The sequence below is a fragment of the Pangasianodon hypophthalmus genome, chromosome 20 (genome assembly GCF_027358585.1).
Source record: "Pangasianodon hypophthalmus isolate fPanHyp1 chromosome 20, fPanHyp1.pri, whole genome shotgun sequence".
NCBI lineage: Eukaryota > Metazoa > Chordata > Actinopteri > Siluriformes > Pangasiidae > Pangasianodon > Pangasianodon hypophthalmus.
Genome location: NC_069729.1, coordinates 6,219,455 through 6,243,717, shown reverse-complemented (window position 1 = coordinate 6,243,717; position 24,263 = coordinate 6,219,455). Strand labels below are relative to the sequence as shown.

The window sequence follows — 24,263 nt, the reverse complement described above, 5'->3', positions numbered from 1 at the left end:
TCGGAGCAGACGCGCTAGCCTTCGCTCCCCATGCGCATCAATGAGCATTGAGCACCCATGACCCTGTCGCTAGTTCACCAGTTGTCCTTCTTTGGACCACTTTTGGTAGGTACTAACCACTGTATACCGGGAACACCCCACATTTTGGAGATGCTCTGACCCTATCGTCTAGCCATCACAATTTGGCACTTGTCAAAGTTGCTCATACCCTTACACTCATACCTTTTCCTGCTTCCGACACGTCAGCTTCGAGAAGTGACTTGACCTCTGTTCATTTGAGCAAAAATTTAAGAAAAAAACATGAAAACCTCCATGTTCCATGCTAGCTAGCTGACTGTCATGAGTGATGTATATTTTCCTCCTCAAAACAGTGAACTGTATAGTCAATGTTATTTAACAAGCCAATATGTCTATGTTATTTAACTTAGGCAAATATATGTATATACAGCATAACTCATCTAAAGGTAAGAAGTGCTACTTTGTTTACTGTTGATGCTGTGCGCAGACATGTAAATTTGATGTCACTTGCTGAACCTCAGAAGTCGTCGGAGTTGACATGACCACCCTAAGTTCCCGAGTAGGAATTCCGTATTTGTTTTTTCCTACATTTAGTCAAATGCAGCGCAACCATTTTGAACCATCATAAAATAAGATCCAATCAAGTCAAACAGCTGTTTCTGTGGCTACAAAACATGTCCTCTTTGAAATTTAGTTAAACTGGTATGGACCATTTTTCAATAAATAATTTAATCATTCATCGTCAGTAACTGCTTTATCCTAATCAGGATCACGGTGGATCCAGAGCCTATACTGGGTGCAGCCAACCTACCTGCATGTTTCTGGACAGTGGAAGGAATCCAGTGAACATGGAGGAAACAACAGAAGGACACATCCATAGAGTGATGAACCAATAAAGACTTGTTCTTTTAATGTTTACAGTAGGCCCTACTAAGCACTTCTGCTTCTTTTGGGAAAAACTACCAAATTCAGAGTGTGTTCAACTAGAGGTCACAGCTTCATATAAATCAGACTTTTCAACAGAGTCAAACAAGGTTTGGGTAGTCTGGCCCGTAAAAGGAGTGAAAGGATTATTTGTTGCAAGATGTGAGACAATCACATACTTTGAGTAATGACCTGAGCAATTCTGGTGAATGCCTGTGGCAGCCAAATGAGGGTCTTATAGCAGATAGATAAGTATAATACACACATCAATTGAAACTTTATTTCCTAGAACAAAGTAGAAGGCAAAAATGCTATTGTGACCAAGACACTATTGAAGTAAACAAGTTACTACAGGCTTGTTTATATTTGTTACCAAGCATGTGATCATACAACCATTTAAAGTAAGTTAACAGCAGTGACAATTCTGACTTCACATGTCTTAAAGCAAGTATTTTAACTTGTGAAACCTTGGCATAGATTCCACATGCTCTGAGGCAGCTCAATTCTGATACATCTGTTTTAGAACAGTAATGAACATAGCCAATTAGGAAATGGGTGCAAAAGGAAGAAAAAGGCAATAGGGACACGTACCATGCCTAGGCGAATATCAGAGTGCACCATATATAGCTCACAAGAGTAAAGTACAATTGGGGCATGTGGGAGCCACTCAAGTATGAGTCACCATTGTAACAGAGTTACTCCTGATCAAGGAAAGCATGACTACAGTACTTTGATTTATATACATTTTATTTCATCACCACTGTAAACCAGTCAAGAGTTGTTAATTGATGGACATTCTTTGAACCGCAGTAGAGAAAATTGGGCAGGATTAGGCATAGGTTCCCATCTACCATTAGTAAAGATACCATTGACATGTCTGGGCATAAAAATGGTAGTTCATGGCACCCTGTCCCAATGGCTGGGTGGCAGAGTTCCAAGACACGAAAGGTGAAAATATGAACAAGTGATTAACCTTGGGAACATCTTGCTGATTGTTTACAACTGTGGCTGGGTTAACTACTGGAGAGTTTGGTGTTTGATTTGATGCCTAAAGCACTGGGTACTTGGATGGCATTGAGAACTGCTGTTTGACCCAACTGCCAGAGGCTGAGACACCAGGTGAAGCCATAGGGACATAAGGGTTATACATTCCAGGTAACCAAGGATACAAAATTGGTTGGTCAGCACTGCTGGGTGCAACAGTGGCATCAGTAGTAGTCGCTGGGGCATCTGTCAGAGTTCCAGGTTGCCCATGATGGAAATACCATGGCATACCATAACCACTAGACTTACACATTCCAGGTAACCAAGGATACCAAAGTGGTTGGTCAGCACTGGTGGGTGCAATTGTAGTAGCTGGGGTAGTTGTGGGAGTTCCAGTCTGACCATGATGGAAGTACCATGGCATACCATAAGTATTAGGCTTATACATTCCAGGTAACCAAGGATGCCAAAATAGTTGGTCAACACTGGAGGATGCAATTGTGGTAGCTGGAGTAGCAGTTGTGGTCACTGGGGCTGTAGTTGTGGGGGTTTCTTTGAGAGTTCCAGGCTGCCTATAAAAGAAATGCCACGGCCTACCATAACTATAATGAAAAGGATAACTCATAGGAGCCTGTAAAAGGGGAGATGTAGCTGGGAAGGGCATGTCAGCAGGTAAAGCAGTTGTAGCTGGGGACTGAACAGCTGAACAGGACAAGGTCACCTCCCCATCCATGTATTGCACAGACAAAAGCATCTCGGCACCCTGACAAAGAAAGTTAAAGGATTAACAGTTAAGTAGTTACACAGTCAGCATACAAGCCCATAAATGCAGAATTACCTCAAACTTCCAGCAGTTGCTTGTATATGGTGCAGTGAGAGTCAGTCCACCTCCCACAACTTCCAAGGTAAATCCACATGTAGTGGAAGCTTGGTACACCGGTTGCCACACACCATTCACTAAAATCAAATGCTTCTCAGTACCAGATTACCCAGTAGTGTTCCGTTCCCAAACATTGTACAGCAAGTCACTCACTGAAAATAAAGCCAATCCTAAAGCAGAAACTAATCTCACCCTTCAGCCTGACAGCATCTGTAGACTGGCCAAGATTGGCAACCATAGCTGAAGGACTACAGGAGACTGTAGTGAGAGGACGAGTCACGGGACAGGCCATCTTCACCGCAACTCCCAAAACACGCAGTGGCAGGATGTAGGTATTCCCCTGTAATTAACAACCATGACTTAACACATTTGAGAAAACGCCAACATATTGCAAATTTTCTTTGAGGATAAGCAAGTATATGTAACTAGCATCTCCAGTCAGCTGCAGGTTACCTGCTGTGCAACATTACAGCCATCATAGTTGGCAACGAGCGCAACGTCTCTGCGGGCCCTCTTCACAGAAAAGCCACAGTGGGAAGGCATTAGTGATAGTGGTACTGGGCCCTTTTCACCTAAGGAAAGCAAAGTTTTATTCTGCACCACAGAACATTTTGCATTCTAGTTCAAACTGAAGGGGGTATAGTCCTGTTTTGAAAAGAAAGGCTATTCAACAGGAGAGCTTGACCACCTCCCAAAGTAGATTGCACACTTGTTTGGGGCAAGTAATTTAATACTTGCAGGTTAAGATCCAAGACAGTGACTCACCCAAGGGTCTCTAATATTCAGTGATTTAAAGTTAAATCAAGCCAATGAATGGTGTCATAGGACCAAAAGGAATAAAGATACTTGGGCCTAGAAGTTAGAATAGCCCTTAATTCCTGCCATATGACCCAATAAGATAAAGCTAGTGAAAAATCAAGCATTAGACTTTACACTCCAGACATAAAACATTATGCTTTACTTTTACCGCAAGTGCTTAAAAGTCAAAACATTTAAGTGAACTTTAGTAGACTTAGGGTGTTCCTTAAAGCCTCAACACCTTTTGATGCATGAAAGCTCAACATCCCTTTTAGCAAGGCCATACTCACTTGTCTCAACCAAGAAGTTGGGTACACGACGTCCCTGAATACGCAGGGTCATTGAATCCTTGTCACACTGCACTGAGGGACTCCAGCGCCTGAACATTAACTTGGCCAGTTGGGACCCTTCTAACAACCATAAGGAAACACTTAAACCAGTATCAGGACAAAAACATGATGCCATATACCAAGTGCTGGATTATATTTGTACCTGTCAAATCAGGCTGATCAGATTGATAGCCATTGGTGTCTCCAGCATATTCATCATACACCTTCTTGACAACACCATCCTTGGTTTCATTTGTAGTCTTGCTAGAACCAATAAGAAGTCTACCAAACTGAACTGATTTACCCTGAGGAGCTATCTCAAGACAAAATGCTGAGGAGATCAGCATCAGTACTGCTATTACCACAGAACACATTTCCTTTTCTTGCCACAACATTTGTATTCTTTTTACTAGTTTACCTACAATAACACAAACCACAACAAGACATTAAATCAACCCTCCTCATAAGTCAATATATATTGTAAACGTTAATTAGTTTCCCAAGGAAATCAGTGGTATAGCAATCTAAATCACCTGTGACCAATCAGTGTGTTTTGTGTTTGTTTCCACTAATAAGCTACTTATAAATCCCTTCATTAATGCCCTTGAATCTGTTAGCCTTAGAAAAATTAGGATAATGAGATTGACTAAGTGACTTTCATATAAAAAGCACCTTTATTGATTTGGAGCTATATTGACAAAGAATCTTATCTTTACACTAACTTTGGAGTTCATCTAATTGGCAAAGAAAATTGGAGACCTTTCACATGTTCCACTTGTCTGAAACAGTTGGAAATTTGCTAGGAGTTGCACATATGAACACACTGTCCCCTTACTTAGTAAAGGATAGAAAAAAAGAGCCCCAAAAAAATCAGTTTAATCTTCTAGTCGTCATATTTCAAAAAGAACTGTTAAATGCCACTTTAATAAAAACATGCTGTTTGGAAGTGCTGCAAGAAAGAAACCTTTGCTGTCATTAGAACCACAAAGTTCCAAAAGGAACTTGACACCACAGAGATTATTGTGTCTGTGGTTCTATGATTGTCCAGATTTTTTTGTTCTCCATGTTTTCTCATAACCTTCAAGAAATGTCTGAAGACTCAGGTGTTCAAAGAGCACTTCAACATTGATGGAGAAACACCTACAGATCTCTCTCTGAGAGCTATATACTGTGTATCAATATATCTTTGTTTCCTTTTTTCAGTGTGGTTACTCCTTACTGTGGTATTATTTTTGTCTGTTACAATTATTGCACTGCTTTGTGACTAGTGTTGGAGTTCTGGAGAACAGCATTTTAACAAATTTTAGTACAAGTGGATTTCTCAATTCTGGTCCTGGAGTCCCACCACCACCTTGCACATGTTGAGTTTCTTACTCAATTGATTCAACTCATGAACTAATTAATAAGCCTGAAGTGGCTTGAGCTGGGTGAACTAGTCAATTCTTAAATTAGGTTGGATCCTGCCCCAACTGTCAGTCACTTTGTAAAAAATGAATACATGAATAAAATGAAAAAAAAGAAGAAGAAAGACTGTAAATATACCACCAAGATTACACGCCTCAATGTACTGAAAGCACTCCACACTCACAAATACAGAGCTCTTTAAAACCGAACTCCTCTTCTTGCGAATAGTAAGAAGTCGGACACAGAGTAATCAAAGAATAAAACCAGGTCTCTGTTCTCACTGCCGGGTCCCTGAGCTGATGTTTACAATGAAATACTACCTATGTTGATAGGTGTATTATATGGTCAATTTCTTTTGTGATCATTCCTAGTCAACGCTGCCATTACCAGCTCCAACAAAGCACATTAGCTCAGGTACTGCTGTATATAATACCTTGAAGAGAGATTTACTGAAGTGGAACTGCAAAGGATACATTTGTAGTGCCCACTAAATAAAGCTGTTCTTTTGTTGTGTTGTATTTATGTCTTGCTTTCCAGTGTGCTCACAGCTGCATCTTTTTAGAGTAAAGCTTTAAATGTACACTGTATGCACCTTTCTAGGTAAAGGCTACATACTAGATGTACAAAAAGGTGCACATGTGAGGGTACCACCCCAGCACCAAGGAATGGTACAGTTTAGTATCTGTCTTTCTCAGAGTGTATGGCATAGAAATGCGAAATATACAAAATATAAATTAGAGTGAAAGTAGTCCAGGTCATATTTACATGAGGTGAGGTATTTTTCAAACTTAAGGCATTGTGCAATGTGCTAAGTGTTAATGCGAACTGGTATAATCAGGTACGTCCTGTAAAGTCCCACATCTGTGCTGGGAGGTCTTTGTCCTTCTTAACACTGTGAATCAGTGATGAGAAGATTTGCTTTTAAAGCAATTTAAAGAATTGAAGTCTTCATTAATGCTTATTCCAAATTACTGAACACATCTGCTTTGGTTTTATACACCTTGATGTGTGTTAAGTGAAATTATTAAATGATTACAACATTTGTGGATGCCTGTTATGTAGGATGTATTTCTGAGGTTCCTGGCAAAGTTTTAAATACTTACCATTCATAAAAAAAAATTCTGACGGGGGTCATTTTAGGGTTAAGGCACAAACCGTGGGAATTAACTCTTTCCTAGGCCGTGCGTGTCACACAAGGTGCACTTGTATTGCGTATCTCTTTCGGTCCACCTTAAGAGCGCAGTTAGGCAGTGTTTTGCAGGGGGAGGCCCTCACAGACACATGCCTAGCACTTTAAGGCGGACTGGAACAAATAAAGCCGCGCTTAAAGGCATACGCACTCCCAAATTAGACAAACTGCGTTTATAGTATTCACAGTTTTAGTTGAGAACAGTAAATTACAACTAATTGACACGTCTGTGAAGCTTAAAAACTATATATGTTGTTCTTTTAATATCTGTGCAGTCATGGAAAAAATATGAAGGCAGGTCTTATTTAATAAACCACACTGTTACACAGGAATGTTATGCTTGGCATCCAGATGTGTACTGAGTAGCCTATGATTTGTATGTAATTGAGACTACTGATATTAAAATGGCAAAAAAAAAATTAAAAAAAATAAATAAAAGCATGCAAAAAAATTACAGATTTAACCGCCAATCATAATTAATAATTATTACTAATCACAATATTTTTAATAATAACATTGCACACTGAATATCCAGGCTTGGGACAACGCGCGTGGACTGTAGAAGAAATGATGTTCATTTTTCTCGTGTCGTGAACGTCCACATGCCGCGCGCGTTCACGACTGCTTCCAACGCGCGTTCACGGAGTGGGAATGTGCGCGTGGGCCTGCAGAGGGAGCTGCGCGCGCTCCACTGAAGCGGCGCTGTGTGAACAGGACAGTCCGGGGTCTCGCGCTCTCACACAAGGCCTACTTCCGTCAGCGCGCCGCTCTCGGAAAAACCAAATTTACACAAAATATTGATCCTGTTTCCAGTCGAGCGAGCCGAGAAGCCGCGTTTCTACATTTTCTAACACGGTAGGAGCTTCATGCACGCGATCGCACGACGGTTAAAGGCTGTGATTAATCTCGAAAAGCATATCCGCGCTCTGAAAATGCAATAAGCACACGTCACATCATTTATTGGTATTGTTTGCTGCACCTAAATGGAGGAAAAAAAAGTACCTCGGGGTATGTTATAACTACAGTTCATGCACGGGATACGGCTACAGAATGAATTAAGACGGGCTTTGGTGGCTTTTTATTTTTTGAACGGCGTGTTTTGGCGGAAATTGATTTTGGTTTTATTTAAGGTAGCATGGCAAGATACGCGGCCGAGCTAGTTAACGTTAGTTCGCTAAGTCAGTCAGGCTAAGCTAGCGTCTACTGGAATAAATATTATTACCTTTTATATAATTATCTGACACAAGCTCATAATGGTAATAAATCTAAGATTTTATATTTCTCCAGCATGTTTGTGTCGGCACAGTTGGCAGAAGCTAATGAGGGTTTAATTTCACAAATTCCTAAGCTAGCTAGCCTGGAAGCTAACATTGTTTTGATACCGTAACGTTAGCTAACAGTAGCTAGCTGTTTGCTCGAGCACATCTATCTGCCCCTGTTAACCTTATTAGCGTTATGTTACCGGCTACCATGTACGTAAAAAATGTTTTAATTTCACTGACTTGAACTGTATACGAAATATTTAGCAACTAAACCTTTAATTTAGCTAAATAGTTATTGTGACAGTATGACTTGAGGTTGAGTTTGGTTTCAGACAGAAACGGTCCAAAGTGCAGCACGGTACGAGGCTGGCACGATCCCAAACGACTCCTTGTTCACTCCATAAGTGGACTATGTGCGTATGTAATGGCTTCTGCGCACTATGTAGTGCACTGTGAAGTCCAACAAGGAGGCGTTTGCGATTCAGCCAGCTGCTGTCGTTTTTCATCTAAACTAAAATTGTGTGAGCATTCCTTATCATATGTTCTCTATTAACATAAACGTTTTGACCTTTTGTGCAGTTACAGCTGTAGCACAAATCTTTTTTTCGTTTGCAACATTTCGTTGGCTTTATACTTGCATTCTGCACAATGACTATATAATTCAGTCTAATCTTAATCTAATCTAGAACATCAAGTCTGGAAATGAGTGCCTCTGAAATACATTCTCCTTCAGACATGGAAAAGTGTAGAAATAAAGAAGATGGTTTGGAAAACATCTGAAAATTCTTTGGTCAAAATGCTGTAGACTCAAGACACTCTGCCTGACACTAATGCAGCTTCTCTACTGCGTATTTCGTTTAACGTTTTTCTGTTCATGATACAGGCGATGACCTTTTTATAAATGAGAAAAAAAAAACTACAAAGAAATGTTCTGGAAAGGTTACAAGCATAATGGGGAAAAAAAAAAAAAAAAAGTCAGGAATTTGTCATTAGAAAAGTGCAAGAACCCTGATCTACTTTGTGGTATCTTTTGTTTGCCTTTAAAGGTTTGATAAATCCAAGTCCCACAAACAAATGAGGAAAAGTCTTTAAAATAATATTGTACTTGCTTTGCCATGTCAAGTCGAGGTGACATCATCAGCCAGTGCTGCTGTAAAATTTGGCCAAAGTATTCACATCACTATATATTCCACAATTCTATGATGACCATGGTTAGACGTTGGTCTACATTAATTCTGTCCAGAATCAGAAAACATTTTGTGCATCCCTCATATCAGTGCTAACAAATCTCTCCAAATTCTTCCTCACTTCTTTCAGGCTTCAGTCAGTTCAAGGTGGATTGACCTGTCATGAATGAGCCGATCGAAGGCGGTGCGATCTCGTTCGACGAGTATGTGCGGCAGAAAGCTCGCACCATACCCCAGCACCGGATGAAGGAGTTCCTGGAGTCGCTGGCCACCAAAGGCCCCGAGATCCTGCAAGAGTTCAGCCAGCAGACCAGTGGCACCACCACTACCATGGTGTACCAACAGGGGGCCAACTGCATCTACACCGACAGCACAGAGGTGGCAGGGTCGCTGCTCGAGCTAGCATGCCCAGTAAGAAACAAACACTCTTAAATACCTACCTGAGTTAACTTAATAGCTGCTGGAAATGTGTGCAGTTGTGGTGTACCAGGATAATGGTTACTGTGTAATGTATATCGACCTTTAATGCATTTTGAGGTGAAAACTATTTAAATTTTTTTTTTTGTAAGAGAATTGGGTTACAAATCAGTAAGTGCATAAATTGTGATTTTGCAAAATAAAGATTCTGAGTTTTCTCTAGTTAACGGTCTTATTTTTACAGGTGCAGGTGACCTCTACTCAGATCTCGCCACAGCTGGCTGCAGCTGTGCAGCAGGCGTCTGAGCAGCAAATTCAAGTCCAGGTTAGAATCGTTCTCAATCTTCACTAATATAAACTTTCCAAACACCATTTTTCAAACAGATTGTATAGCCAGCCTTTGTCTCAAAACAAACAGAGGTTATCATAGCAACTGCATGTTGAGTGGCATTACTTGAAGAATTTGTTGAATGAGACAGAAAGCTATCACTGATGAGGAATTCAGATGCTGCATGAACCTTTGTGCTCATTACAAACTGAAAACACCCCTCTATCCTTTCATGTTTGGGCTACTGTTCATTGCACCGTTTCACATTCTTTCTTCCCCAGGTGCAGATCCAAGGTGAGCAGGGTCAGACAGTTGGTCAGGTGCTGCAGGTGGCTCCTCCTACCCAACAGCAGCTGTCAGGGGTCACAACACAGCTGGTGCAGCAGGGTGAACTAACTGAGGAACAACAGCAACAGGTACGTCCACATGTACATAGTCAACACATGGCAAGATCATAATCCTACATTCTTCTTGGCAAGCAAATAGGTTCTAGTTAATGTAGTTAATATTTTGTGGGTATGAAATGATGCAACCTTTGTGACCTGCAGGTTTGCACTATCTAGCTTTTTTCAGATCCAGTAAAATATAGTTGTAATGCCTGTAGTCTACTGCAGGGGTCATCAGCTGGAGTTCTGCAGTCCAGATGCAGATCCATCAGAGTATTTCAGTGACCGAGTCAAATACTTGAAGAAAAAAAATATATATACTGTAGAAGAGATGGTAAATGCATGAAAAAAAGCTTGGCTTTTGTAGCAGATCCTCTTTTGTGGCTTTTCCAATCACAGTTAGCTGAAGGGAACTCATCAGACCACAGACTAGCTACAGGGTGAAAGACATTGTCCAGTACAATGCATAAAATCATGCAGATGCAGGTCAAGCGTTTCAGTTAATTTTCAAATCAAACATCAGAATGTGGGGAACTTTCTGCGATGAGATAGAGAAGAGGAGAATAACCAGGCTTGTTCAAGCTGAGAGGAAAGTTACGATAGCTCAAATAACCACTCTTTACCACTGTGGTGAACAGAAAAGCATCTCAGAAAGCACAACATGCCGAAACTTGAAGTGGATCTGAGACAATTGAAGATTGGAAAAAGACCAGGCAATGTTTTTTTTTTTGTTTTTTTTTTTCCTTTTCCCTCCTCCCCCTCTTCTGGTGTTTTGTTGTGAATATTAACATTAAATGCATCTGGGTTATTTTTATGCATTGCACTGCTTAGATTCCGGTTAAAGTGGCTGGTGATTGTATATGAATCAGTAATGAAAAGAATTTCAAAGACAGATAGCAATCTGACAGGGTTGCATACAATATGTAAATTATTATTACTTGTTACTTCTGCCTATATCGGTAGAAATGACATGTTTTTACTGTAAAATGTGTGGCTCCCAGATCCAGGCTCAGTTGGTGGCAGCCGTGGCCGGAGGTCAGCAAATCCAGATCCAGACAGTGGAGGCGCTGTCTCCTCCTCAGGCCCAGCAGCAGGGTTCAGAACGCGAGGCAGAGCGTCGCGCCGGAGCGTCACCAGGTGTCCTGCAGCCAGCTAAGAAGCGCAAGGTAGACGTGCCTGCCGTAGTGTCTTACCAGCTAGCACAGGGTCAGCAGCTAGCCACCGTACTGGCCATTCCCCAGGGTCAGCAGCAGAGTTACGTGTCGCTGAGGCCAGAGCTCCTGACTGTAGACAGCGCACACCTGTACGGCACCGCGACAGCCGGCACCATCACGGGGGCATCAGGAGAGACCTGGACTATCCCGGTGTACCAGCAGCAGCAGGGTGTAGCACACATCGCCATCCCACAGGACGCCTACAGCACGGTGCAGGTGCAGGACAAAGATAAAGACAAGATGGCGACGGTTGGTACGGCCCAGGTTGCAGGTGCGGTGGCGGTGCCTGTGTCAGGCTCACAGGAGGAGGTGGTGCACTCTCTCTTCCCGGCACAGTTCATGAACGGAAACATCCACATTCCAGTGGCGGTCCAGGCAGTCGGGGGAGGCTACGCAGGCACCACCCAGGCGCTGCACATCTGGGACCCGCAGCAGCAACAGCAGCAGCATGGCCAGGAGGCTGAAACTCAGGAGCAACAGCTCCATCTGCAGGTTAGGAAATTGGAGTGTGGCATGTTGCAAATTTTTAATGGGCTTGTTTTACAGCCCTTGTAAAGATCTTGACCATGTCAATTATTCCATGTATGTATGTAAAACTATCAAGCTTTGGCCTGAAAGTCAGTGTTGTAGGTTAAAGCCAGGTTTACACTGTAAGATTTTTTTGGCCAGATTTTACTGTCAAAGAATTGTTTTATTCTGATTTGAAAAAAATTATTTCATTACCTCAGGCCCCATTTTCTGCACGAGCCCAGATTGTGCTGATTGATGACATAAGCATTATTTGTTTAAACCAGGTATCCTGTACAGTTTGTCAGAAAACAGAAAAAAAAAATTTTGACCCACAATTTAACGATTCTCTCTACCTTCTCAGGCGGAGGCAGAGCCACAAGCTGAAGCTCCTCCTGAGCTGCTTCTTCCTACAGTACTAAAGCCCGAGGAAGGCCTGGAGACCTGGAGGCTTTGGGTGCAGCGCAAAAACGCAGAGCTCGACAAGAACGAACAGAACAAGTTGGCACCAATTGGCCGTGAGTGATTTATCAATCATCGTTTTACTCGTTTACAGTTTTTAGTAGGCTTTCTTTCAGCCTCATTCCTCCTCTGTAACTCTAGAAATAGATAGTTTCGAACACATTCCTTATGCGTGTGGGTGTTTGTTGGTCTCTCTGCAGGCCGCCAGCCTCTGCGTTTCCGAGAGGACCTGGTCTCCAGTTCAGTGGGCGAGCTTAATGTGGCTCTGTCTCTCATGACCCAGGAGGCTCGTGGTTTAGAAGGGGAGACGTTTGAACCCGACGCACTATATTACGTCTTCTTATGCATACAGAAAGTATGTTGCATGTGCCTTATTTCTTTCTGCTCAAACCGTTTTTTTTTTTTTTTTTTTTGTATGTCATTTTCCTGATATTTTTGTCTCGTGTGATATTTTTGCCTGTGTGTTTTGTATTTAGTACATGTTCGAGAATGGCAGGGTGGATGACATATTTTCAGACCAGTACTACTCCCGCTTCTCCCAGTGCCTACACAAAATCCTGGAGGAATGGAGACCCAGCGTCCATCCGCTAGGTAAAGAAAGCCCTATTTTTCCTCTCTGTGCATGTGTGCGCGAGCGTGTGTGTGTGCAATGCATATAGTATACTTTGTTCCTGTTAAGAGTCTTGAGTAGGCACCAAAAGCTTTATAACTGGAACTTTTGTTACTAAACTGCTAGATGTTATTCCAAAAGTTCCAGTTGCAGTTTAAAAAAAAAAAAAAAAAAGAGATTGATTTATGCTTACTTGTTTTTGATTTTTGTAAGCAAAAATCAACCTTTTTTATGGCAACTTTTTTTTTTATTTTTATTTAACCAGAGCTTTCGTTACTGGACTGTTTGTCCCGGTGGTGCCAAAAGTTCCAATTGTGACGCAGCATAAACCAGCAATTGACAGCAATGTGACATTTTTATGATTTATTAGTTGCAATTTGTGAGTAAATTATGGTTCACTGCCTCTTCTTTCAGGTTATATCATCCCCAGTCATGTGACAGAGGAGATGTTGTGGGAGTGTAAACAGCTGGGAGCTCATTCTCCATCTACTTTACTCACTACACTAATGTACTTCAACACCAAGTGAGTCACTGGAAGGATTTATATTCTGCCATGGCTTCTTATTAGCTTCTCTTCTTTCCCCTACACCAGGGGTGTCAGACATACGACCCATGATGAAATGAATTTGAATACATGTTCTAAATTTAAACCTTGTGAACTGTAATTAAATCGAAACGTAAGAAAACAGAGCTCGTCTCTCTTGTTACACGAGGGGGCAAAATAGAGCCGTAAATTCGGCTACTGACAAAATGTGCTAATTTTATTATCAAGTTAAACATTTGATGCTGTAAACATATCTCTGTCCAGATGAACTCATTTAGGGGTTTCACAGTAATTTTAAAGTTTTGTTTTGTTCATCTGTGCAGTGACGTACAGTACGTTCAATCGGTTTGTACAAGAAGTTGTGCAAAATATTCCTTTCTGATAAATGCAGACAGTTAACACATTTAAAAGCAGGAGGTGTGTTATTAGTGTACTAAACTGATTTTTTTTTTTTTTTTTTTGGTCCAGTCCACTTAAAACTGGATACCTGTGTTCTACATTCAAGGAACACATCGTCTAATGTGCTATAGGGAGTCTAATGTTAGGTAAAATGTTTATTTCACAGGTATTTCCACCTGACTACGGTGGAGCAGCATATGAAAGTGGCCTTCTCTAAAGTGCTCCGGCACACCAAGAAGAACCCGACCAACCCAAAAGACAAGAGCACCAGCATCCGCTACCTGAAAGGAGTCGGCTCTCACCATGTCGGTCAGAAAGGTGAGTGGAAAAAAACTCTTTACATTGTGATTATGTTTGTATTATAGAGTCAACCTTTATTTCACACCATGATGCTTTTTCATCATGTTCCTCTTAAAGAAAAATGTAAATTGTTGTCTTTCTTTGTTGCTTCTTGCATTAGTGACAGATGATATGTACGCGGAGCAATCTGAGGATCCAGACAATCCACTTCGTTGCCCCATCAAGCTCTATGACTTTTACCTCTTCAAATGGTGAGCACCTATTCAATGAAGCATACCATTCCATTAATCATGCATTATGTGTTTTGCTATCAATAACTCTCACCCATATTAAGGTGTTATTTCACTTTTAAACAAAATGGTGAGCCTAAACTGCTAAAGTGACATGCAGACTAAGCCAAAGGACAGAGCTGTAGAACTGAAAAAAAAATCTCTTCTTGATATTTGTAGTGAAGACAGAACTGCAAAATTACTGATGTTTGTAAACTGGCTAATTATGTAACTAATCATTTATTTGATATCAGCTTATTGCCCTTTGTAATTGTTTCATTTGCATGATTTCATTCTAGTTTGACTTTAACAAAACCGAATCAAAAATGCTCAATTTCACTCTGATTCGTATTCAGCAAACATATTAAACGATGTGAAAGCACCTTCAGTATAAATTTCTTTTCTATCATGTACTTAATTCACTTGTTTAAACGCACACACTTTTTTTTTTTTTTTTCCCCCTAGCCCTCAGACTGCCAAAGGCCGGAATGACACATATTACCTGACGCCAGAGCCTGTCGTAGCCCCGAACAGCCCTATATGGTACTCGACCCAGCCAATCACGAGCGAGCAGCTGGAGCAAATGCTCACACGCATCATGGTGGTGCGGGAAATCCAAGAAATAATCTCCATCACGCAGGCCAGCATTCAGTGAGGGAAGATGAGGGAGAAGGAGAGAGAGAGAAAGAGAGATGGTGAAAGAAAGGTTTCCACCTCCGAGCTCCTCCGTCCTCACAGCCTCACCGCGACTCAGTCGCTCACAAACTCAAAAGGAGGGAATGTAGCCATCGCTGTGTCTCCTCGTGCTCCGTATTTACACAACCTGAAGCACGCACCAGTGGTGGAACATGGGCAGAGGAGGCAACAATACCTACATCTACTTACGCTCTGTAAACAATTTTGAGTAGGGTTTAAAACTGAGGAAATTCAACATTCTGGCATCGACTGATTGCTAACTCTAAAAGGAAATCAGCATCAGTTTACTAATTAACGAAATACAACAGATGTTCAGTAGTCATCCTTTGCTTTGAGCTTGCTGTTTGATTTCAGTGTATAATTCTGACATGGTTCAGAGTTCAAACATTAGCATGATCATTGTATGTCGCTTAATTGGATTTCTTTGGAGGTTTGTTATAAAACTGCACTACTTTGCATCATGGCCTCGATGCTTTCTGAAATTGCAGTGAAATTAATCACTCACACACACACACACACACACACACACACACACACACACACACACACACACACATATATATATATATATATATATATATATATATATATATATATATATATATATATATATATAAAAATATATAAATCCTTGTAAACTGACTAACGACTAATCTTTATCCACCGCTTCCATAAACCTCTAATTTTGGGAGGTGCCTCCTCTGACCAGCCGCCACTGGAAGACTGAACTGAACCGAACTTGCAAGCCTTTTTTTTTTTATTTTAATAAAGATATTACTTAATCTGTTCATGTGATGCCTGTTGGCACTACACACCGTTAACGTGCAGTTTCTCTTCGCTAGCTGTCGCTCTGTCAAATATGTACCCCCTTTGTTTCACACTCACCATCTAACGTCATTTATTTTCCTCACTTTTTTACCCCCCCAATTTGCTTGTTCTTTTGCCATTGTAACTGGGAGAGGCGAGGAGTGTGTGATTAGACTGGAGTCATCTCTGCAAGAGGTTAAAACACAGGTTCTTTTGGGGGAGCCCCTTACACACCCTTGACTTGGCAGGAGCGCAGTCAAGACACTTTGAGAAGTGTACTCTACACAGAAAGACTTTTTGGTCTTCATTTTTTTTTTTCTTTCATGTTTCGTTTTTATTTTTTTTATATATGCATCTATGGTAATCTGATATGTATTGATATTATAGTGGTGCTGGAGACTGAAGAATTGAAGCCTGTGTTTTCAAACATGCCTTTTGTACAGTGAGGTCCCTGTAACTGTGTGTAGTCTTTTTTTTTCTTTTCTAAATTTGTTGTATTTGTATATGGAAGGATATTGCAAGGAAAAAAAACTACTTAGAGGGTAATGGATAGCACTGAAGTTCAATTTATTTGGGGTTTAATTAAATAATCAGATATAACACAATCTTAAAAATTCTTATGCTGCACAAACTGTAGCAACGTCAAGTCAATGTAGATCGGGCTCTAAGCAGTTTGATCTGCGTGGTTGCGTCTTTCACGTGTATCCTGTTCTCACTTTATTTGATGCCACCGTTCTGACTTCCTGTAAGCCTTGGTCTCCAGTTAAAGTGTTTACAGTCATATCCGAGGTGCTGCTCATCTCTTATGGCTTCTCAGGTAGCTCGATTTGCAGTTTTTTCATAGCTGCTGTGAAGAATTTGGGAAGGGGGCAGGACACAGTGAGGTCACCGTGACCCCTGACCCCTGGAAGGGTGATCTGTCGGACATGGAGGTGGAGAGGAAGGTGTCGGGTTTTGCTCTGCTCCAGTCCAAGCCGCCGCAGCACACCTTCCGGTAACTTCTGCAGGCAGAAACGTGATACACACATTTGGTGAAGTGTGACCAGTGAAAAAGTCAGGGAGATTTATTTTTAGCATCGTGGCTCTTCTAGTATGTCACTATATTATTATTTCAATACATTTGTGCGTTTATTAGTTTCCCCACACTGGATGTCTTATTAAACCTTAAAGAGTGCTGAAAGTAATACTTGCACAGCTAGCTTATGAAACTTGACAACTTCTGGCAGACAAAAGCCCAAAACAGTAGCTCCCCAGACAAAAATATGTGCATCCACCAGTAGCAACACCAGTTAGCACTTTGGTTAAAGTGTTATCTACTTTAAATCTGCAGGTCTATAGAGTATGGGTGTTGTGTTTTTAAATTTTAACGGTATCATAACCAAGCCTGAAAATTTCAGTTTCACAGTAAAACACACAAGCAGGCTGTTAAGAATCACTTACAAATTCTTTGTACAAAAATGTCTTTGCACATCCTTGTTTGCATAACAGAAACCACGACCAAGTCCCCCAATTGTTCTTTCTTAGAAAGATATGTTTGATAACGTTATGAACTAGCATTGGCAGCTGACGTAGCAATGTCAGGAGTGGACTAAAATTAAAAGAAACGCAAATGTCATAAGAGGCTTGAGACCTTACCTGACAAGATTAGTGCTGTTATTAAGGACATGGGTGACAATTTTTTTTGTCCAGGGTGCTTAGTGCAGGCTGCTTGATACAGTATGTTTAAGGGGTGCATCAATACTGATACTGGTATTGATCCCATACCTTTCCCATTTACTTGTTTCTTTACTCACGACATGTCAAACTCGACACCAACAAGTCTGGTCCTTCTTGTTACTAATTTGTTATGTCAGAACTACCCTTAAAATATTCTTCAAACATAAAGGAAGCTATTGAAAAAATTCATCTGCTGGTTACAGTAATAATTCTATATAAATCTTACAAATATTCAACTACTCGTTCTTGAGATATTGCGAGGATCTCGCACAGACACGCTGATGGATGGACCGATGGCAAAAAATCATAGATGGCGAAAAAAATGGGACTTAAGTTTGTGAATATGACAAACAGGGAGGAAGCAATTGAAAAAAAAAAACTACTTCAGACATTCTTGAAGATTCTTGAGATACTGTGCTAATGAAATATTTGAGATTCTTGAGATACTGTGCTAATGAGAATCTCGGACAGACAGACGGACAACCCACGTGATATTATGCGACGAAAGCTTACAGTGTGTTGTCGTACTAATGAACACAATGATCGCAATCAAAAAGCAAAGCAAACTGCTCTGTGAAAATATCTAGTGGAGAAACTATGGCATCTTCCTACACTACAAGTAACCTGACAAAACATCTTTATGGCATTTAAACAGCATCTTGATTTTAGTTATCTTAAGGTATTGATGAGTATGGAGCATTATTGCTGTACAGAGAGTGTGCAGAGAAACTGTTGCCTGTAAGAGCACTTCAGTTCTGTGAGCACTGAGCACTGAGACATGCCCACGTTCTTTTGCTCACACGTCACGCCACAATTCACTGCAGTTTATTTTTAATGACCACGCTCACTGATACTGCTCTGCACGCTCAGGTCGGCTACCCTCATGCTTTCTATTAAACATTGTTTAAACACCATCTTAAACATAAAACTCAGCATGAGGAGTTCTTTGCTAGCAGCACCCAGCAGCAACCAACATGAACAGAGCTAAATAAAATGTTCCATGATGTCCCTGTTTGTTGTGCTCATAATTAGTCTGAAAAAAAAAAAAAAAAGGTGTTTAATATATTTAACACTTTTTCACGTCAGCAGCACCACATTGCTGCAGTTTGACTGGGTTAAGCTTGGACTACTTAAATAATCTGAAAACTGTTTGCCAATCAATCCATCTTGGTAATTAATCCACACCTCCACTACCCTGAATGCAGATTCAGTATTGAACATTCATTCAGTATTGAATGTCAGGTGTGTTTACAGTTACATACCTGAGGAGCCAGCTTGTTCCAGTGGGCGTACTTATGATCTCCCAGAATAGGGCAAGCCAGAGCCAACGCCATGTGAACCCGCAGCTGATGTTTCACTCCTAAACACACACACACGTAACATAAGTCCATTATTTTATGAAGGATGCCAACTGTCCCAAAGAATGGCATTCATATATTATTGTTATTAAAGGAACAACTTTAATATTAATCTTTATAATTAACATATGAACTTCAATGGTGTCCAAGATTTAACATTTTCAGTTTCATCAACATGGTCTGTTTTCACTTTGGTTAACAATGCTGTTTGACTATCTGCTGATAGTGCAAAAAAAATTTAGCCCTTGCTTCATCTCTAGAGAGAGAGAGAGAGAGAGAGAGAGAGAGATGCAGCAGTGCTTTAGTCCTTTAGCCTGCCCAGCTCTCTCTCCTCCTCATCTGTACTTTCTGCTCAAACAGATCAGGTTCCAAAGCTTCAACTTTCATGCTAATACTGCCGTCCAATACCACCACACTCATCATCTCGTAGATTGCTAACTAGTCATGCCATGTCTCTGCTGTTACTCATATAGCTGAACTGCATTTTGAAACTTTGAATCCAACGTTTGGTTTCTCTACTAATTCTACATATGACTTCTGACTACATATGAGTGTCCCTGGTAAATGATGAGTGAAAAAAAGAAGGTCTTGTGCTTGTGTTGTAGGAGCTTACAGTGAAACCTGACCATTATCTCTTACGTTTGAGATTTTAACTGCACTAACAATGTCTTCCTGAAACATCAGCGCAACAGACAACTGATAACTTCTCATGAGAATAACAAAAAATACACCATCGTCTGACACATTAGCACCAGAGCGTTAAGCACATCACATATATTTCAATATAAACATATTTAATGTGTTTGAGGGTGGAGTTTTCCTTTAATTCTATAGTGTGAATACGAGTCGTGGTCATATCTCAGTACCTGTGATTGGCTGGAGCTCCACCAAGCTGCATCCTGAGCTGCTGTCCAGGACTTTGTAGCGTGTGACGGCACTGTGTGCTTGCCGGTGAGCTCTCACTCGGACCAGCCCGTCTCCCTCCTCCGCCGGTCTGTACAGCGGACTCAGAGCCATCTGCAGGACACCTCATTATCAGTATAGCTTTTTCAAGACAGGTACGATGAGTGAGTCTGATTACTGCAGTATTACATTTAAAGCTTTGAGAAATATACAATACAAAGAGAGAGATCATGCTGGGCAATAAAAAAAAAAGTCCGTAACTAAAAAACTTTAGTTAATAACAAAATCTAGTGACACTGCACAGAAAATGAGCACAGACTCAGTCCAGGACAAGCTGTGACATAGTTTTTAGTATCAACAGGCCTTAAATGTTGGCTCACCTTAAAGTGATGCTGGTCCCCCATGACCTCCTTCTCAATGATGGGGATGTCAATCACACCTTCAGAAGGAACAGGGACACCAACAGTGATCACCCTGTGTGATAGGAGGTCAGACATTATTATTATTATTATTATTATTATTATTATTATTATTATTATAATGCCTTGCATAAGTATTCCCCCTCCCTCCTCTGGTAGTTTTACAACCCTGAACTGAAATAGACTTAATTGGGATTATGTCACAAAACTACAAAAATAGCCAGTCATAATACTGACAATTAAAAAAAATTATAAGACTGCACAAGTATTTACACCAATTACTTTGAAGCCCCTAAATTAGTCCTGGTGCAACCAGTTGCCATCAGAAGTCACATGATTAGTAATTAAAGTGTCACATGATCTCTATATAAATATATCTGTTCCTGTGTTATGAAGATCAAGGAGCTATCAAATCTATCAAAAATGCAAGGCATTGTATATCTTCGTTTAGATCATTTTAAAGCCACCAAAATCTTGGTTGACCATATTTTTATATAGACAATAACTTTTTTTTTTATGCACCAGGTAGAAGGTGCAGAAGAGCCTATATTTTGTATCTTCATCTAAAGTCCAGATGGAAGGTGTTCCCCAACTCCCTATAGGTAAAGTGGTGTTACATGCCCTGTATTTGCACATCGTCGTGTTGCGCCCATGGGTTTGAAAACGCAATAACACTTTCATGTCACGTGTTCAATACAACGTGAGACTTTTCCTGTGAGATTTTCAGCTTTGTTTAAAAAAAGAAAAAAAAAAAGAATTAGGTGACAGTGTCGCACTTTACACAGTCTCCATCCCCGAAAAAATTTACTGACTCATAACTTTAAGTGAGAGACAGTTTCAAGATTCGTATTAATATTCATCTTTAATCCAAATATGATTAAAGTTTCTCAGCCCGGCCTTGTGAGATGATTAAATATTTCTCAGTTTCATAATCACTCACATGTATCTCTTCTCTGCTTGATGCGATCTGATGAGATTGTGTATTCGTTCTGCAGTCTCCTCCGTCCTGGCCAGGAACAAAATGCCTGTGGTGTCTTTCTCGAGATTGTAACAGACGTGCAGCTCAGATCCTCCTTTCATGCCATCAATAATCTTGGCCAGGACTGGCAGACTCTCTGCAATGCTGTTCCTGATGCCTCCAGTACCTATGGGAATGAGCAGCCATGATTCAGAGAAGAAATTAAATTATGAGGCTCTGAACATCTTGTGTGTATCAGAAGTATTTCTCAAACACTGACAGACTAAAAATGATTGAAGAGACCCTGTCAAAAAAGCAGTTTGTCATTTTAAAGCCCTTCCTGCCTGCAATTAAAAACAATGACAAGCTAATTTCCAGGTTAAAAAACTAAACAGAAGTTTGAAATGAAAAAAAAAAACAACTAGAAAATATATAGAAAATGGATGGTTGGTCTGCGTCCCACATACAAAAACAAAGTCTGATATTTCAATGATCCAGGGGTAAATACTGTATTATTAGGACCTATTCACACAGCTATAAGTTTTAGTGTCATTTGCACTTAAGAGCATTAAAGTTTAAAGGTTAAAACCTAAAAAAATAAATAAATAAATAAATTGTTCACAGGCTATAACAAAGTTGGAAAGCAAGTAAACCTTCTCTTGGTTGAAATCCTGCTGACTGCCAAAAGAGGTGCATATTTTTGGATGAAAAGACATAGCGATGGTTAGAAAAGCTATTAATGTTATTAGAATAGTGATAGAGGGTCTAAACCATTCCCTGAATTATATTTAAAAAATTTTTTCAAGGTTTTTACCAAAGTCCAGGTTTACACTGGAACAAACGTTTTCTACAGTAAGCATCTCATGTTCACCCAACTTTTTATAAGCACTATACTCCAAGTATATGTTTTTTCTGCTGATTTACAGCAGATTAAACCAAATGTTTGGCATAATTGGTCTTTTATAATCAAAGCACATAAATAAGTATTTATTTAGGTGTTTGGTGTTATTTATTTTGGCCATATGAAAGTGTTAAATGTGGGCCAGTCACTTATTGGTGTGTTATCTGTGTGTCTCGTATTGTCCCGGAAAATCTAAATTATTAAACATTATTAAAAAATAGAACAATTATTAAAAAACTAAATATTTAGTGAATTGTGACACCTACCATCAATCTTATAATGATTTTGTGATTATACTACATATACAGTTAGGTTCGGTTTATTATATTACTTATTTATATTACTTACTGTAAACTGGGACTCCATATGGTTTATTTACAGCGATGAGGTTTTGGTCTTGGTACAGAATACTCTTAGAAAGTGCTTTTGCAAAAACATTTGGATGGACAGATTGGAGCTGCTGAGTGATCTGCTTCAGTTCTGCCACATTCCTCTGCACAGGAGACACCGGAACCTTTAGAGGGGGAGAAGGGAGATGAACGGAACACTTAAACGGTCGGACCGGAAGTAGCTAAAGTAGCTGGTTGGAATGATAATATGTAAAATTAATTTAACCCACCTTATTTGTTGTATGTGCCTTGTTCTGTTTTTCATGCCGAAGCCTTTCTGCGATATCCGCGGCTCTCAGACCTCTTTTTCTCCCAGGAGTAACGTCTGTTTCTTTCTCCGAAACCGTACCGAATTCTCTCCCAGGACGCAGTAAACATCGTGGCGCTTCATAATAATTTATTCGTGTGTTCCCAAAAATACAGCGACTCTTCAAGTGTCGACTTATCCACACACCTAATAACTTTACTGTGCTCATCTCACATGTCTGACCCCAAAAGCTGGGATTTAAAAAAAGACATTTATATATATATTAATACAAAGCAAGAAGAAGCACACAACAGGGTCGAAGCGCAAGATCTTAGCGGTTTTCAAGATAAAAGTCTCAGGGTGGCATTTACTTGCGCGTGCGTGTTTAGCCTGAAGACATAGGAAATGTCTGGCTAAAGTGCATTGGAGTGAATTATGCCATGTTAAACAATTCAAGACAATTCCAGCATGTGTATTTAAGTTATTAGAGATCACTTGCTGCTCCATGTATGAGAGAGGAATAGGCATCTAAGTTGTGTTGAATAATGAATGGTGCAAGGTCTACAGTAGAGTGAATTATGCATGAAGCCACTAAGAGTAAAGGTACAGTGTACTTGGCATGAGAGCGCAGGCCTGCCATACGCTTTGCCCGGGCCTGGGACAAACCCCACCCCAAAACTAAACATGTAAACACACACAACCTGTGAAATGTGAAGAGCTGTACCCCATAATCAAACTACAACTCATTCTAATACAACGTTAAACATTGGCTACACATATAGTCACTCTTTATTCTTTTCTTTGTTGCATCCCTGACTTATGTGACATCGTAATTTACAGCTTACACAAACGAAAGTAGCTATTAGCCAGAGACCCTCTACATATAAGAAATCTGATGAGTTGCAGAGGATGCATAGGCCCAGACCATCACAGGTTTCTTCCCCCAATTTTCTCCACAATTTGGTCACCTGACCACCAGCCAGCCCTCGCCTATCATACCACAGCTACCAACCAAGAAGGGTGAAGGCTAACACGTGCTCTATCCGAGACATGTGAAGCCAGCCAACCACATCTTCTCAAACTGCATCACAGGGTAGTGTAACACACTCAGAGAAAGGTGCTATCTGCCCTCTTCCACATACATGACCTCACAGACACCCATGATTGGCTAGTGTCATCATGATTGACAGGGGAGAGAGAGAGAGAGTATGCCATCCCTCCCACCCAGAGATCATGGCCAGTTTTGCTTCCTTGGCTCCCAGCCACAGATGACTGTAGCATTGCCAGGATTTGAACTTGCAGTCTCCTGATGAGAGGGGTGAACACGTTTCTATTGCGCCACTCGGTAAAAACCATCATAGTTTTTTCAAATAGATATATTTCAGCATGTCATATGACTCCTAAACCCTGTGCCCCTCACTGGTTGTACCCAGCCCCCACCCCCTTCTCCCCCAGTGA

At 40.5% G+C, this 24,263-nt stretch overlaps 3 protein-coding genes across 4 annotated transcripts; 1 reads left to right on the top strand and 2 right to left on the bottom strand.

Moving 5' to 3' along the window:
• Positions 1-1,671: 1,671 nt before the first annotated feature.
• LOC113539620 (uncharacterized) lies at positions 1,672-4,387 on the bottom strand. Of its 2 annotated transcripts, none has more exons than XM_026935525.3 (6): positions 4,097-4,387; positions 3,895-4,014; positions 3,260-3,378; positions 2,999-3,146; positions 2,765-2,883; positions 1,672-2,689 (listed from the first exon to the last, which is right to left on the bottom strand). In XM_026935525.3, the coding sequence occupies exons 1-6, from the start codon at positions 4,326-4,328 to the stop codon at positions 1,991-1,993; spliced, it is 1,437 nt and encodes a 478-aa protein (XP_026791326.3). In that variant the 5' UTR covers positions 4,329-4,387; the 3' UTR covers positions 1,672-1,990. The 2 variants fall into 2 exon arrangements, with proteins under 2 accessions (XP_026791326.3, XP_034170072.2); XM_034314181.2 differs by having other exon boundaries at positions 3,895-4,011.
• A 2,756-nt stretch (positions 4,388-7,143) lies between these two features.
• LOC113539619 (transcriptional regulator QRICH1) lies at positions 7,144-16,371 on the top strand. Its single transcript, XM_026935524.3, has 12 exons — positions 7,144-7,381; positions 9,106-9,386; positions 9,637-9,717; positions 10,002-10,136; positions 11,108-11,812; positions 12,192-12,345; positions 12,490-12,644; positions 12,766-12,880; positions 13,314-13,422; positions 14,009-14,160; positions 14,303-14,393; positions 14,877-16,371. The coding sequence occupies exons 2-12, from the start codon at positions 9,138-9,140 to the stop codon at positions 15,064-15,066; spliced, it is 2,136 nt and encodes a 711-aa protein (XP_026791325.1). The 5' UTR covers positions 7,144-7,381; positions 9,106-9,137; the 3' UTR covers positions 15,067-16,371.
• Positions 16,372-16,464: 93 nt separating this feature from the next.
• On the bottom strand, positions 16,465-23,168 carry rpusd4 (RNA pseudouridine synthase D4). The gene is made up of 7 exons (XM_026935160.3): positions 22,789-23,168; positions 22,518-22,683; positions 21,251-21,455; positions 20,272-20,365; positions 19,855-20,005; positions 18,893-18,990; positions 16,465-16,915 (listed from the first exon to the last, which is right to left on the bottom strand). Exons 1-7 carry the CDS (start codon positions 23,032-23,034, stop codon positions 16,718-16,720), a joined length of 1,158 nt encoding a protein of 385 aa, XP_026790961.2. The 5' UTR covers positions 23,035-23,168; the 3' UTR covers positions 16,465-16,717.
• Between the last annotated feature and the right edge of the window lie 1,095 nt (positions 23,169-24,263).

What these genes read in the sequence shown, in the direction of transcription:
- LOC113539620 (XM_026935525.3), bottom strand. Translation starts at nt 4,328, where the DNA reads ATGTTGTGGCAAGAAAAGGAAATGTGTTCTGTGGTAATAGCAGTACTG. An exon ending in CAACTTCTTGGTTGAGACAA is followed by an intron (nt 3,379 to 3,894) that starts GTGAGTATGGCC and finishes TGCTTTCCTTAG; the next exon opens with GTGAAAAGGGCCCAGTACCA. An exon ending in AGATGCTGTCAGGCTGAAGG is followed by an intron (nt 2,884 to 2,998) that starts GTGAGATTAGTT and finishes ATTTGATTTTAG; the next exon opens with TGAATGGTGTGTGGCAACCG.
- LOC113539619 (XM_026935524.3), top strand. Translation starts at nt 9,138, where the DNA reads ATGAATGAGCCGATCGAAGGCGGTGCGATCTCGTTCGACGAGTATGTG. An exon ending in CAAGTTGGCACCAATTGGCC is followed by an intron (nt 12,346 to 12,489) that starts GTGAGTGATTTA and finishes GTCTCTCTGCAG; the next exon opens with GCCGCCAGCCTCTGCGTTTC. An exon ending in TCACCATGTCGGTCAGAAAG is followed by an intron (nt 14,161 to 14,302) that starts GTGAGTGGAAAA and finishes TTCTTGCATTAG; the next exon opens with TGACAGATGATATGTACGCG.
- rpusd4 (XM_026935160.3), bottom strand. Translation starts at nt 23,034, where the DNA reads ATGAGCACAGTAAAGTTATTAGGTGTGTGGATAAGTCGACACTTGAAG. An exon ending in CAAGCAGAGAAGAGATACAT is followed by an intron (nt 20,366 to 21,250) that starts GTGAGTGATTAT and finishes CCTATCACACAG; the next exon opens with GGTGATCACTGTTGGTGTCC. An exon ending in GGAGCTCCAGCCAATCACAG is followed by an intron (nt 18,991 to 19,854) that starts GTACTGAGATAT and finishes GTGTGTGTTTAG; the next exon opens with GAGTGAAACATCAGCTGCGG.